The 13790-nt window shown below is 40.2% G+C and overlaps 1 protein-coding gene across 17 annotated transcripts in view; it reads right to left on the reverse strand.

Moving 5' to 3' along the window:
* MPDZ (multiple PDZ domain crumbs cell polarity complex component) overlaps nucleotides 1-13790 on the reverse strand; it is a 134249-nt gene that overhangs the window by 93622 nt on the left and 26837 nt on the right. For all 17 annotated transcript variants that reach the window (XM_073345394.2, XM_073345403.2, XM_073345411.2 and 14 more), the window contains exons 7-11: nucleotides 10856-10984; nucleotides 8974-9177; nucleotides 5661-5775; nucleotides 2732-2820; nucleotides 991-1186 (exon numbers count right to left, since the gene is read on the reverse strand). In XM_073345394.2, the coding sequence (XP_073201495.1) occupies nucleotides 991-1186; nucleotides 2732-2820; nucleotides 5661-5775; nucleotides 8974-9177; nucleotides 10856-10984 (733 nt within the window). The remainder of the gene's footprint in view (nucleotides 1-990; nucleotides 1187-2731; nucleotides 2821-5660; nucleotides 5776-8973; nucleotides 9178-10855; nucleotides 10985-13790) is intronic.

The following is a 13790-nucleotide window of genomic DNA, read 5'->3' on the forward strand; positions in this document are numbered from 1 at the left end:
GCTGACATTGACCTATAATGTCACATATCCTTTTGGCCCTGGCAAATCAAGATTTGCTGAACTGCAGTCACCAGGTTTGGACATCTCTGGGCAGTAAGCACATTATCTTCGAAGGAGGGCCCTTGGCCATGCAATTTATTTTCTTTATGGCTTCAGCTGAGTCTGAGGAGTGCTAACCTTCAAGACACAGTGGAAAGGGATTCTATTCTTTCAAGATTTTACATGAAGGGAATGATTATATTTTAACTTGTGAGTTGGGATCTATTTCTGTACACAATAATCAATGAATTAAATGAGTTTTTTTAAGAATTCTTTACATACATACAGAGCCTATATGATGGGAGCACTGTATCATCTAAAATATTAACAAATTACTGGCCATACACATACATCTCAAGAAGTGAATACATGATATAATGTTAGGTGCTTCCAGTAAAACCTTGCTAATCTGCATTTCAGTCACTGGCATGCCTTACATTTCACAAGGTCTTCTGACCTGGGTACACCTAATATACCTGAAGCACTGTCCAAGACAAGTCATCAATTGTTCAGGATGTGCCCATTCTCTCCCCACACACCACTCCCCTTTTATACCCTGTGCCCATATACCCTGGAGATTTACCTCTGCTCACTGCAGAAGGTAAGTCTTTGCTAACCCTATTTGTCCTTGTATAGCTTCACTTACACTTGAGCCATGACACAACCTTGCATTCACTGCCTCAGATGATGCAAGGTCTTGAAAGACCAAAGCCTTAGTGCAAATTAGCAAAGACTAGTGCACAGATTTCAAAATCTGCTTCAGAAATGTAACGAATAATGCCACTTATTCTCAAAACTGATTAAACTTTACCGGGCTGAATTCATCCCTCGTGAAGCAGCACTGAACTCAATTGAGTTACACTAGGAATTAACTAGGCTCAACATTTCCAGTTCATACCCTGTGAAGAAAAATACTTCCAGCTACCCTACAGTAAAGCCAGTTTTAATTACCTTTGGCTGTGCCATTATCCACAGTTTGGAAAATTAAGTCCTTTTCAACAGCAGCAGTGAAGTCCTCATGGGGCTGAATATGATTTTCCTGCTTAAGCCCTCTTCTGATCAAAGTGAGTCGAACCATTTGTCCTGTGTGCCGCAAAACCTCTACAGCTTGTTGGTTAGTAAAACCCTGAAGATTTGTTCCATCCACCTGAAGGATTAAACATCTTATTAACCAGCAAGCCACTACATGGATAAAATATTCAAAAAAAAAATCACATTTTTCTCCAAGGCAAAATAAAATGCCCAGGGCACTACTTCTTTAATCTGAGCACAAAACAAACAGGGTCAGAGGAAAAAAAAAACCCCAATGCCACTGTGACCTTATCTATACCAGGCACTGTGCCTATAATAGCCCACTACTACTACTGCCGTAATAGCAATGGTGAAAGTTGACTCCCAATGGCAACCAGTGTTCTTAGCCCTTTATCATGTAGGCCTACTCTGAGTAGGGTTCCATAGCAAAGCACTTAAAATGCTGGTGGGCCTCCAGTAGCTCTGTTCACACTAGGGATCCCAACTGTCTGGAAAGTGAATGTATTAAAAAAAAAAAAAAAGGTCAAGAACAAATATCCTGTGATTACTGGATTAGGGCAGGAGATAAGAAGGAAAGAATGGAAGCACATCTTAGTTGTCTAGAAATATTCCTATTATATGCAATATTTAAAACTTCAAAACCTCTTCCCCGTTTATTTGCTATTTATCAAAGCTTCACAGAAATTAGGTATGGAAAGATGTTTTAGTCTAGGCCATCAAGTCCAATTCCTCAGCCAATCAAGGATTACATTACATGGTTTTTGTCTAGTCTACAGTTTTTAAAGGGCTGAACAATGGGGCCTACACCACTGCCACTGTGAAACTCTTGTACGGCCTAACAAGCCTAAGTTTTCTTTTGCTCAAGTTCATTCCATAACTCTTAATAATACACTCTTCCTCCTCCCCACAAGAGCTAAAACACCCTAAACTATTCCCCTCCCTCCTTGCTATCTTTATCTTTCAAAAACTTACCAATGATATCATATCCCTTCACTCTAGTAATGGTCTTATCTACAGAATACACATACTTCATACTCTGTTATTTTAATTGTGTGTATGCATGTGCACATACTGAAGTTTCCTTCTCCTCTTTCTTTGCACATAGCTAAGAGGCCCATTCTGACATCTTCAAGACAAAAATTATTCCTGCATTTGTATTCTGAATCCCCCCGCACAATACATATTATGAAGAACCTTCAGAGAAGTTAAAAAAAAACCTTCCAGGCTTTCACCCTTAATATCAGTATTTTTAAAAAGATTTTCTTTCATCTCAGAGCAGCTTAGGAACTGTAGTGGCATATTTTATTAGGTCTGCTTGGAACTACTGAACAACCATGTATTTTGTGGAAATAAAGAACTCTCTATTGCCAAGAGAAAACAAAGTGTCACTGATTTCTTACAAAACAGGGGAAAAAATTCCCCACTTATTTATATGGCTAGCCTGACCAGAAAGATAGTGTGACAAAATATTCAATCAAAACGAAGGAGCTGTCATTTCACACCCAATCTTTATCTGTTTGAATAGGTATTCTAAAATGATACTAGCATATCTACCAAAAACAACAACAACCCTCCCACAGTAACTGGAGGGATTTTCTCATGCAAATAACTTCACATACTCAGAGTTGGCTGTGTAAGTCTTATCCCCGTATTTACTTACCGCTATAATTTGATCTCCAATATGGATTCTACCATCATGTTCAACAGCACTGCCTTTTGTAATGCTTTTCACAAAAATACCAGAAGGTTCTGGGATTTTAAAAAAGAAAAAGTTATTTAATACCAAAGGTTGTCCAAATTCTGTAACAATATTTCCTTCCCCCCACCCCTCAAAAAAATGTGGTATCAAAGTGAGATAAGGAAAAGCCACAAAGGATGTGCAGATTTTAATGAAAGCAGGACTAGACCTTTTACAGTAAGCAAATATTCTAATCATGACTGACAAAATTCACAATAAAAACTCCACAGAACCCTTGTTATAGATCTGACCTCACCCCAAAAGGCAAGGGAATTTAGCACGTATCATGCACACATCCACTGCTTTGTTTATTGTAAATATGATAAAGCCACATGGTTCCTTTTCTATTATATTTTAAAATGTCTCCGTGAACAAATATGTGCTTGGCTTTGCAGAGGGAAGAACTTACAGATAGAAAAAGCTGCCTATGTAAATTAGGACAGCACTGTAACTAGAACTAGGCAAGAAGAGGAGTTTCCATCCCAAAGAAAATTTTGCATTTACAAAAAAATATTTCATTCCAATTTGGAATGAAAAGTCAGATATGCTTTCTGTAGGAGGAACATTTTCAAAAAATTCTGTTTCAGAAGGACCAAAACAAAGTTTTTCAGAAATTTCCAGTTCTGGCTCCACTGAGCCCAATGAGCCAGAGGACCCAGTGAGCCACAGGAACTGCAGACAGGGCTATCAAGTAGTGCAGAGCCTGGGAGTCCAGGCCACCCACTGCCCAAGGAGACGAGGAGCTGCCTGTCTAGGAAGCCAGCTGAGCAGCCCAGAGAGCTGGAGAGCCTGCCTGCAGGTCTGGTTTCAGCCAAAAGTTTCAATGGAATTGACACATTCCTGTGGGATGTTTCTATTCACTCTAATCAGCGTTTTCCAATGGAAAACGGGTTCCATCAAAAAAATTTCAACCAGCTCTACTTCTAATCTGTCTTGGCATAGCTGGAATTCATGTCTTAACCTACCCCCAAAACACCTAAATGACAACAGATAGCACAGGGGCATTGCACACAAATAGGGTGACCAGGTATCTGGTTTTGGACTGGAACACTTAGTCAAAAAGGGACCGCGGATCAGGCCATTGACCGTCCAGTTGGCGGTGCCGCTGCACCACGCAGCGGGGCAGACAGGCTCCTTGCTAGCCTCAGACACACACACAATCTGTCAGCTGCGTCTATTCTCCAATGCCGCCATCCTGTCTCCCTTAGTCACCTGATAGAGAACATGGGAGCCAGGAAGGCCAGTGAGGTTATGGAGAGTATACTCTGAGAGATAACTGGCAGGTAAGTAGGGACGTGGGATGGTGAACATGGAGTTAGGAAGAAAGAGCAGGTCTTGGGGAGGCATAAGGAGTTGATTACAGCTTTTGTGGGAGCTGGAGTATTAAACATGGATATATATGGAAGAAAGAGGGTTTTTCATTGGGTTATATGCATTAGAATGGTCCACAGCTTTGCAGGAGGTCTGGGACTGGGGAGGGGGGAAGCGGAGTGCCTTTGCACTAGGGAAACACAGCTAAAAGGCTCCCAAGTGCTGCTGCCTCAACATACCACACAATGATAAAGGAGCCAGTTAGCTCCACACCAAAAATGCAGCTGAGCTTGCAAGGGCTAGAAAACGACTCAAATAGTCATCTCCCAACTTTTTAAAGGTGTGTTGTGCTTCTGTGCAACCACGGCTGTTTTTAACAAAGGTTTTTGGTTGGAGGAATAAGTAAGTTTATCAGCCATTTCCTGAGGCAGTAAGATTTCCTAATATACCAAGGTGCAATGGAGCAATTCAATTAGCAACATTTCAGACATACATCATCACTTTTGTGAATCAGATATCAGATCCACAACATGTTCTACACTTGAGATTTAATTTGCCTTTTTAAAGATGATAGTAGGTGGTGCTAGAAGGGGAATACATAAGTTATGTTCCTTCCGTGCTATGGTGATGGAGGCTTCTTTTGATCTGATAGGTCAGTGGACTAGTAAGATTTAGTCAAGATATCTGCATTACCACTCAGAACCCTCAAAAGGGATGATGATAGTGATTACTGTACTAACAAATGTTTCTTATTATCGAAATGCCATTTCTTTGTGTTTTTCTCAATATATACCAGGACAGAAAACATAGCAGCAGCTATTTGAAAATCATTATAGGGCAATCTATTAATGTCATTTAATAGGAGTACTGCATCAATTTGCCTCATAAGGATGTGTGATACATTTTTACATCGGTTCTCTCAAAAATGTAGTTGAAATTATTAGAAAAATAAATTACTATATGTGCACATTAGATTTTTTTTCCAAAAAACTCAGTGGGCCAGATTCTGCTTTGAGTTGCACCAGGGCAAGTTTGAAATAACCCAATTGAAATCAGTGGAGATAGAGGACATCTGTACTGATGTAAACAAAAGCAGAATTTAGTTCACGGATTTAAAAATAACATCAACTGCAACTGCCTGCAATACTGCAAATATAAGGAGTATATTTATATACTCCTGCAATTTACTCTCTCCAAAATTCCCTTTAAAATAAAAATAATTTTTTAAAATAGTCATATACCTTAAAATGGCTGTATCAATTTTTAGAAATGTTTTTTTTCAAAAATGCATGTCAAGGTTCAACCAAGAATGATTTTCAAGACTGCTACAAAATCTTAAAACAGAGTTTCATGGTGAAAGACTGATTGATCCTAGCCTATCTGAAGTTACAACTCGTAAAATAATCCTTAACTAGTTTTTTTTTAATGAAGCTTTTTTTCTTTATGTACCAGAAAGTCTAAATCGAATTAGAAATGCATACAGGCTGTTGTAAGCTGCAGCGATATAAAAGCAAACTTCAGGAATTTATTTTAACTTTACCTGAGGATTTGTCTCCAATATAACCAGCAATAGTTATTCCTAATCCTTGGAGGTTTTTAGTGAGTTCTACATCAAATTTCTCTCCATCTTCATCAATATCAAAAGAAGTCTCTGCCTAACAAGAGAGAGTGTAATGAAAAAGGAAACCTTTTTTTAAAAAAAGAAGCTGCATTCCATGAAGTCAAACATTAGAGACAAATGTCAAAGACAAAGTAGCAACTTTTCTTCTGCTCCAACCCTGACATTGAGACAGACAGCCATATTGTACACAGACAACATTTCTCACCAGAATGTTACTGGGATCCTGACACTTCTCACCACACCCACCCACCCACCCACAAATAATAAATGACAGATGAAGCTCTAACAAGCTGAGCAATATATGTCTTGCACAGTAATATGCACAATACATGCTTAAATACAATGATGCATACAGTTCTGAGACTCCTTTAATCTCAGCTTTCAACAGATCACAAAGGCTTGTGCTAAATTTAAAATAACCACAAATAAAAAGGTTTTTTTTTAAAAACTTGTAATTTTTCAAATAAATGGCCAGTTACTTTAGTTATTTTTTTCTTATAAATGCCAAGTTTGAAACATAATGGAATCTATTTCCAGTGAAACAATTATGTTTCCTGTTTTCAGCAAGACTTGAAATTTCTATTTTAGAAGGTGGCAATTATACTTCCAGCTATTTAAATTATGATAATCACCACTAACACACATTATAGTCCTCTGAACTTCTGTGACAGAAAAGGCTGTTGGTAACTAATTCGTTTATTTATTGCTAACGGAAGTGCTTTGATTACAACAGGAGAATGCCAATTAAATGCCCATGTCAATAATAAACGTCTTATTAAAAAAATTCAGAAAACTTAACTTCGAGGCATTAAGTATATCACTTTCATAGAACTGGCTTTTTTCTGGTGTTTTAGATAAATATTCAGTGGCCAGATTACCAGTTTGAGTAAATCAATGTAACTCCACTGTAGTCAATAGTGCTACGCTAATATACATCAGCTGAAGATCTGACCCATTTCTTTATCTGAATAACTCCATCCAAAAATACAGTCAAGCACAAGCAAAGCAACTAATTCTGCAGCTCTAAACCTACTTCCTTCATATTACAGGGTTATTTGGATGGCACATAAATTATAACAATCCATGTTTAGAGCCCAATAATTGCTTCCATTTCCATTAGCTGATTAGTTTCCAGAATTACTAATCTCTCCTGAGAATCAGAAGAAGGGTGCCAGTTTCATGGCACCATCCCTGTGTTATTGATGTCCTGTAGAAGCCCCTTTGCTGTAGCCTCACCCGGTTAAGGCCCATCCTCCCATCCTGCATTTAAGAGTGAGCCGCGGATGCCTGAGGGGGAGCTGTATCAGAGGCATTCTCCAAAAGATTGGTGGTAAATGTCCACACACAAGTTACTGCGGCTTTCAGCATCATTAACTGAGTTTCTATATTCAGCAAGGGAGATTTTGTGCAGACGTAAGGCAGCTGCCCAAACACAACACACCTCCTGCCAGGGACAAGGTGGTGAACTGAGGAAAAAAAAAAACAGGAGGGAAGAGGAGGCTAAAAAATAAAAGTGAGGTTTTGGCATTATTTCCGTAGTAGTAATGGAAGCACTGGATTATATCATCCTCATGATTGCACCTCTGATACCAGCATTTCACATCATGTAACAGCCAGAACAACATAAATCTAGATGTTTTGATACATGAAGTATTGAGAATCAGCTGCTTTTCTAAAAGTACTGTTTTACAGCTAAATAATATATGCTGGTGGTTATTGACTCCTCTATTTGATGTTTCCCACAAAGAAAACTTCTGTTGAAATGCTCTGAATTGAGACATTTCCCTTCTAAAAAGGGGGACAATTTTGATTTGCAAACAAGGGTCAGAAGAGCTAACTTCTCTTCACCCCCCCTTCCCCTCGCTTAACCTTTAGGCACTGTGAAAATAGTAATCTCCTCTCAAACTGTTTCAACACCACCTAATGGGAATATAGAAGCCTGCCTATAATAGAACAGGAGGGGTGAAGTTATCTGCCTATTCTGTCCTCTTTCTGCAACATGAAATAGCTATGGTTATCGAGGGGAGATTGTTTTTGTTTTGTTTTTTAAACAAGTAAAAGGAATTTTCTCAAAGTAGTCTAACTTAAAGAAGTGTTTTAAATTCACTGACATCAGTAGACATATTCCTAGAAATAGTAAGGAAAGCTGAAACGAGAAATTTATTATGGAGTATAAATAAGATCTATTTTAGTCTTAAAAGTTTAACAATCTTCTCTCATTTCATTCATTTATCTACATGTGGCTATGTGTGTGTGCTCATTATGGGACTGATACTGCCACACTTAAGTTGAGTAGGTACTCACTGCATTGAACTAGGCTATGTTATATACACATACAAAGATTTTCAGCTTCCTATTTTAAATTTACAACTCATTGTGACACTCCTACTATAGTGTGCTTCATGAAAAAGTGGTAATTCTCATGATAGCAAACATCTGAATAAGTGAACTTGACATATGAATTGCGCTTAAATTACAAATGCTTTCACTTTCCATTTTTTCCCTATGTTGACATCTTCTCCCTCAGCATTTTTTTCTGAAATTTAAAAGGAAGAAATCATGGAGGGGAGGCACTGGTAGATAAGGTATATTTTGGGGAAGTCAGGAGAGAGAGAAACAGAACAATGGAGGAAAGAGGGAGTGTCAGAACATCGGAAGAGGAATAAGGGTAGCAGCTGGGTGACTGTCTGGCATTTGGCTAGCTCATGAAGCTGTGTCAGGTTACCAAGGAAAGGAGCTGCAGCTGTGTGCTGGCTGGCACAGTGAGGAGCTGTCTGACGGATGGTGATGACAATATGAGGATGAAGAGATGTGCCTGAGGAGGAGATGGAGAGGCAGACAGAGGAAAGGACTGCAGATCCAGCTGGCCCACTCTAGAGAAAGGGTTGCAAACTTCAGGGAGGTGCTGCAACACATTAATCATTAAGCTGTCCCAAAGCACCACTAACGGGCACATCCAGGTTAATGGGCTAATCAACCTGGATGCTTAAAAAATTATTTCTACCACACACATATCTTCAAGCCTGGATCCTGAAAGAACTCCATCCATACAACTTCCACTCACGTCACTGGGGCTCCTTACACACTGGGCTTGTAGGATCCTGCTTTCCATAGCTAAAGGATGAAAACATGGCTACTGGTCATTAAAACACTGGTCCCTGATACAAATGTAATATTATCCAACTGGTAACAGAGTGACAGTTGCCACATCTTAATATGTGTTTATATGTACCTGTTTCTCTGGTATGGAAGTTGGTACGGGGGTAGATGGAGGGACAGCTGGTGGAGGTGGTTCCTCTACGGGACCTCTTGCAATGACCAACTTCACTCGATTTCCACACTGTCTCAGAACTTGTGCCACTTGTTCACTGCTCATTCCAGCCAGGTCTGTATCGCCAATTTTCAGGATGTGGTCTCCACTGCATAACCTTCCATGCTGGACAAGGAAGTAACCAGACAACCAGTCACAATTATAATAAAAACCTCTAGCAGTTATTTTCCCTCTTCCCTCACACAAACGGTCATACTGGTCAATTTAAAACGTGTGAGCTCTGCAACTAGTTTTTAAATGTCAGACCATACACTCATGGTGGGGCAGAGGAAAAAGAATATGCCCATGTGTCATATAAGGGCAGCTGTATGTGCACAGGAAAATATTTTTAGAAGTGGAGACCAACTTCTGCATACAAAACTGTCTATAATTATGTAAACTGCTTACACATTTAGCTATTTTATACAAAGATGGGAATTTTGTCTTCAAAATACCCTTGCACACCCACTAGTGCCTGACTTGCACCTGTAATTTCAGTTATTTTGTGCACTGTCATTTGTGCACATACAAACACGCATTTGTGTGTGTATAGATCGTGGGCCTCTTGTTTAAGAGCTGGCCCTTGGGGGGAGGGATAGCTCAGTGGTTTGAGCATTGGCCTGCTAAACCCAGGGTTGTGAGCTCAATCCTTGAGGGGGCCATTTAGGGGTCTGGGGCAAAAATTGGGGACTGGTCCTGCTTTGAGCAGGGGGTTGGACTAGATGACCTCCTAAGGTCCCTTCCAACCCTGATATTCTATGATTAACCATGTTTTTAAAATAAATTATATTTCTCATTTAGTGTGATATCACAGTTATTTATATTGCTTTAAAAAACATTCTTCACTTATTTCTTGTTTCTTTTACTTTAAACGAAAAAAATGTTTTAAGTGACTTTAGTACCCATGAGGTATTAAAACTGACAGACTGGGGAGTGAACTCATCTGTTGGTCCACAGAACACATGCAGCATGGACATCAGCAGCACGAGCTACCCACAGACAGAGCAGTGTTTGGTATGTCAATACTATAACTGCAAATGTGATTGCAGTCAGTGTATACGAACCTAAGCTAGCTTTCATCTAGCTGGCGTAAGAACCAATAGCAGTGAAGCCACAGCAGCACGGGTTAGCCCATGCTGAAGTCCATGTTGCCATGGTTTCACTGCTATTGGTAATTGCACTAGATAGATTAAAGCTAACTTGGGTACGTCTACATGTGCTGCAAACACACCTTCGACTGCAGTGTAGACATTACCTTAATGCCTCAATCCTGATCTACAAAGACCTACAGGTCAGAGGAACAATCTGTCTCCGAGCCCATTCAATCCTTGCGCTCCTTGCCATAACTGCTGACAGGGTGCCCTGGGGGGTGGTTTTGTGTTATAGACACCTTCACACTGGGAAATGGAGCGAGATCACCAAACTCATCTCACACAGGACACTATGATAGTAATTACCTTTGGTCATTTCCAACTTGGGTTCGATTAGACAGGTGAAAGACTATTGGGCTATTTATTTCAGAGTTAGAAATGATATACTTATCAGCACACAATAGGAGTGGTACAACCTAATAGATTTAGGAGAGTGACTGAAGGCCAGATTCCACTTTTGGGTTTGTACGTGCAGATCCCACATTCTACACATGATCATTAATAAGAGTAATTTGCCCATATACATTACTAGCATCATCTTTTTCTTTCAGCCTACAAAGAAGAAAACTGTCACTTAACATTATTGTGGCAGATTTACATGATAAATTTACCCCACACTAAACAGTAAAGAAGAAATTGTAGAAGAAGATTACCTGATCAGCTACTCCTCCTGGGAGGATGGTTTTAACTATCACTCCTGCTGACTTTCCTCCCACTATCCCAAATCCCAAACCTGATCCATCATTCACCAACTCAATGGTCTCCACATGCTGCCAGTGGACCTACAAGGAGTAAACTTGTAAATAAGCTTGCAAATGACTTAGAACACACCTATTCAGTCTCGTCACAAGATACTTACACAGTATTTCTATGACATATTTTTGAAAAGAGGGGGGAAAGAAAGACTAAGGGTGGCTCTATATCAGTTACTATTAGCCCACTGGAAAGGCAGGTGGGCATTTAACAAGAAGAATTTCTTCACTATGTAGCCTCTCCATGAATCTGTTTACAGATCAAATTCTTAGGGATACTGGGAGGTGCTGAGTGCCTTCAACTCTCAACACAGTCAAAAGGAATAAAATGTGCTTAATACCTGTCAAAGCTGAATCCCCACTCTAGTACTTCAAGTACAGAAGGTGGGGACTCGCACAAATTCTAAAAATTAATACTTGCCACTCTAGGCTTGTATTAAACTCCCAAGGTTTCAGCTTTTCTGACCTTGGCTTGGTAAATGCTGCCACCACCCAAATGCAAAAAAAAAAAAAAAAAAAAAAAAACTTTGGACCCAGGAAGGAGCACTTGGGAATTTCTCCCTGTGGGGTACCCTCAAGCGCTTTCACACCCCCTCTGGGGAAGAGCTGAGAAAGAAAACAAAGGAAATTAGCTGTTGCCACCAGCTAATCTAACAGCATATGCACAAACCTCTTAGGACATCAAAAATCCAATCCTGTTCTTAAAAAAGGTGAATTTCATTAACAACAAAAAGAAAGAAAATACATTTGAAATGTAGGCTTTTGCTAGATTTTAAAAGAGCAAATTCCAAAAATTAAGCACCCCAAATAGCTTTCTTGGGGATTCAGCTTAAAGGTTACAAGCAAACAAAAGCATCTGGGGTTAGCACAAAGGAGATCCACAAGCCAAAATAAAAAAATAAACCTGGTCACGTTTACCTAAACATTCCCTATCCAAATGATTCCTTCTAGGTATGGAAAATAATTTTTCATACCCGGTTCAAAGCTCACATAGCATTCCTGCTTATAGCATTGCTGCTCTGTGTCCCTGCAGCCCAGAAAGAGCAACCACAGACAAAGGAAAAGTTTCTTTTCCCATTTTAAAAAGTTCTGGCCTTCTCACTGACTCTTTTGGTCAGATGCCCACTTTTTTTTCCTCTACCTGGGGGACTTTTTAACCCTTTACAGGTAAATCAAGTAAAGAACAGCTACGAAGAGGGATTTTACAGCTATCGTTCCCCGTTCCCCCCTTTCTTTATCACAATACCCTATGGGAAGCATTTAGCATCTTACTGGAATGGGACTCAAAGTCTCCTCTAATGTAGATGCGTCACTCCCACCAGAAGTCACATGCATGCACTGAAAAGAGGCTATGGACTCAATTCTTAGCTACAACTGAAGGGGAGACTGCAAGAGGGCCAGTTCTCCTCCATCCCCAGCATAGATGAGAGCAGCCTGGCAGCTGCTGTAAATGACACACACTGGCTATGACTCCGTAGGGGACCATTCATCCAACAGAAATAGCTGAAGCACAGCTCACTCTAGCCAAACCCCGACCCCAACATCAGGAGGCTGCAGGACTGCCTATGCCAACTCTGTACTCCCTGAGGAGTCCTCCATGCCAGAGATAACCTCAACAAGGAAAATTCAACAAGCTTTCTACTCCCTTTACACCATGAGAGTAGCATGGGTTAGAAAATCTGTGTCTATTCAAAGAAATTAGGACATGAACAGTACTATTCGTTTAAGTGGTGTAAATCATTATGATTACATCACACAGCATCAGGCATTTTCAGCCACCGAAAAGGACGAAAGCCTCTTCAGTGTAGATCCAAATAATCAGCTGTCATTCATTTCACATTCCACTTCAAATCAACAGCTTTGTGCACAGGCAGAATTGTCCCTTGAGTGACAAACAGAGGTTCCCAGCCTACAATGGGTAGTCTGAAGTTGATATGATGAGCATGGAATATTTATTGCCTGATGGCTTTCTTTCTGGACTTGACATTGTGATGGAAGTGGAGCTGTTCTGCAATGATTTATGGATACTCCATGCTATATGTTGACCTGCTTATTGGGGTGTTCACTATATGAATACAATTGTTTCATTTAATAGTGCTCTGTAAGGAAAAACAAGCAAGCTCAAGATAAGCCACTTCTCCGCAAATTCTTGAAGGTTGTTAAGAGACAAAACCAGAACAGGAAAAGGTCCACGCTCAGAGGAGATCAACAGACCTGTGGCAAGTTTCAAAATGAACACACTTTCAGAGAGGGGTGAATTTGGGGAAACCAGATTGAGAGACAGGTACCTGCTGAGCACGTCAGAAAAAGTTAAGCCTTCTGAGGGTATAGTCGGGGGACAGTAAGACAGACATGCATGCAAACTTAAAAAACAAAAACAAAAAAAACCACCACTGTCTAGATGCTTTGCTCGTATTGTCAAAATAAACAATACTTGGTTTTGAAAAGGCTCTCTGGTCACGACATACACTGCTGGTCACAGGCTGCCGAAAAGAAGAGTTCATATTCAGTTGGAACTGCAGGGTAAGAGCTGTTGTTACACAAGGTACTGTAGCCCAGTCTAAGACTGGGAGAATTGTGGATTTCTTCCCTGGTATAGACCTGACACCTGAGAGGGTGCACTCAGAGAGACCAGAAAAGGAGACAGAGGTGCAGCTATAGCCCTGTAATCATGACAGATGTCTCCCCCAATCTGAGACATTTAGCCTATGCCTCCCTTCCCACACACTGGCCTTCTGCATGCTCTATTTGGCCTTCTCTGCCATATGAGAATGAGAGCATAAACAGGGAGAATGAGCCTGGTTGCTGGTATAGATCAGATTGCAAAGCCCCACAA

This window comes from Lepidochelys kempii, chromosome 5 (genome assembly GCF_965140285.1).
Source record: "Lepidochelys kempii isolate rLepKem1 chromosome 5, rLepKem1.hap1, whole genome shotgun sequence".
In the NCBI taxonomy this organism is placed as follows: Eukaryota; Metazoa; Chordata; order Testudines; family Cheloniidae; genus Lepidochelys; species Lepidochelys kempii.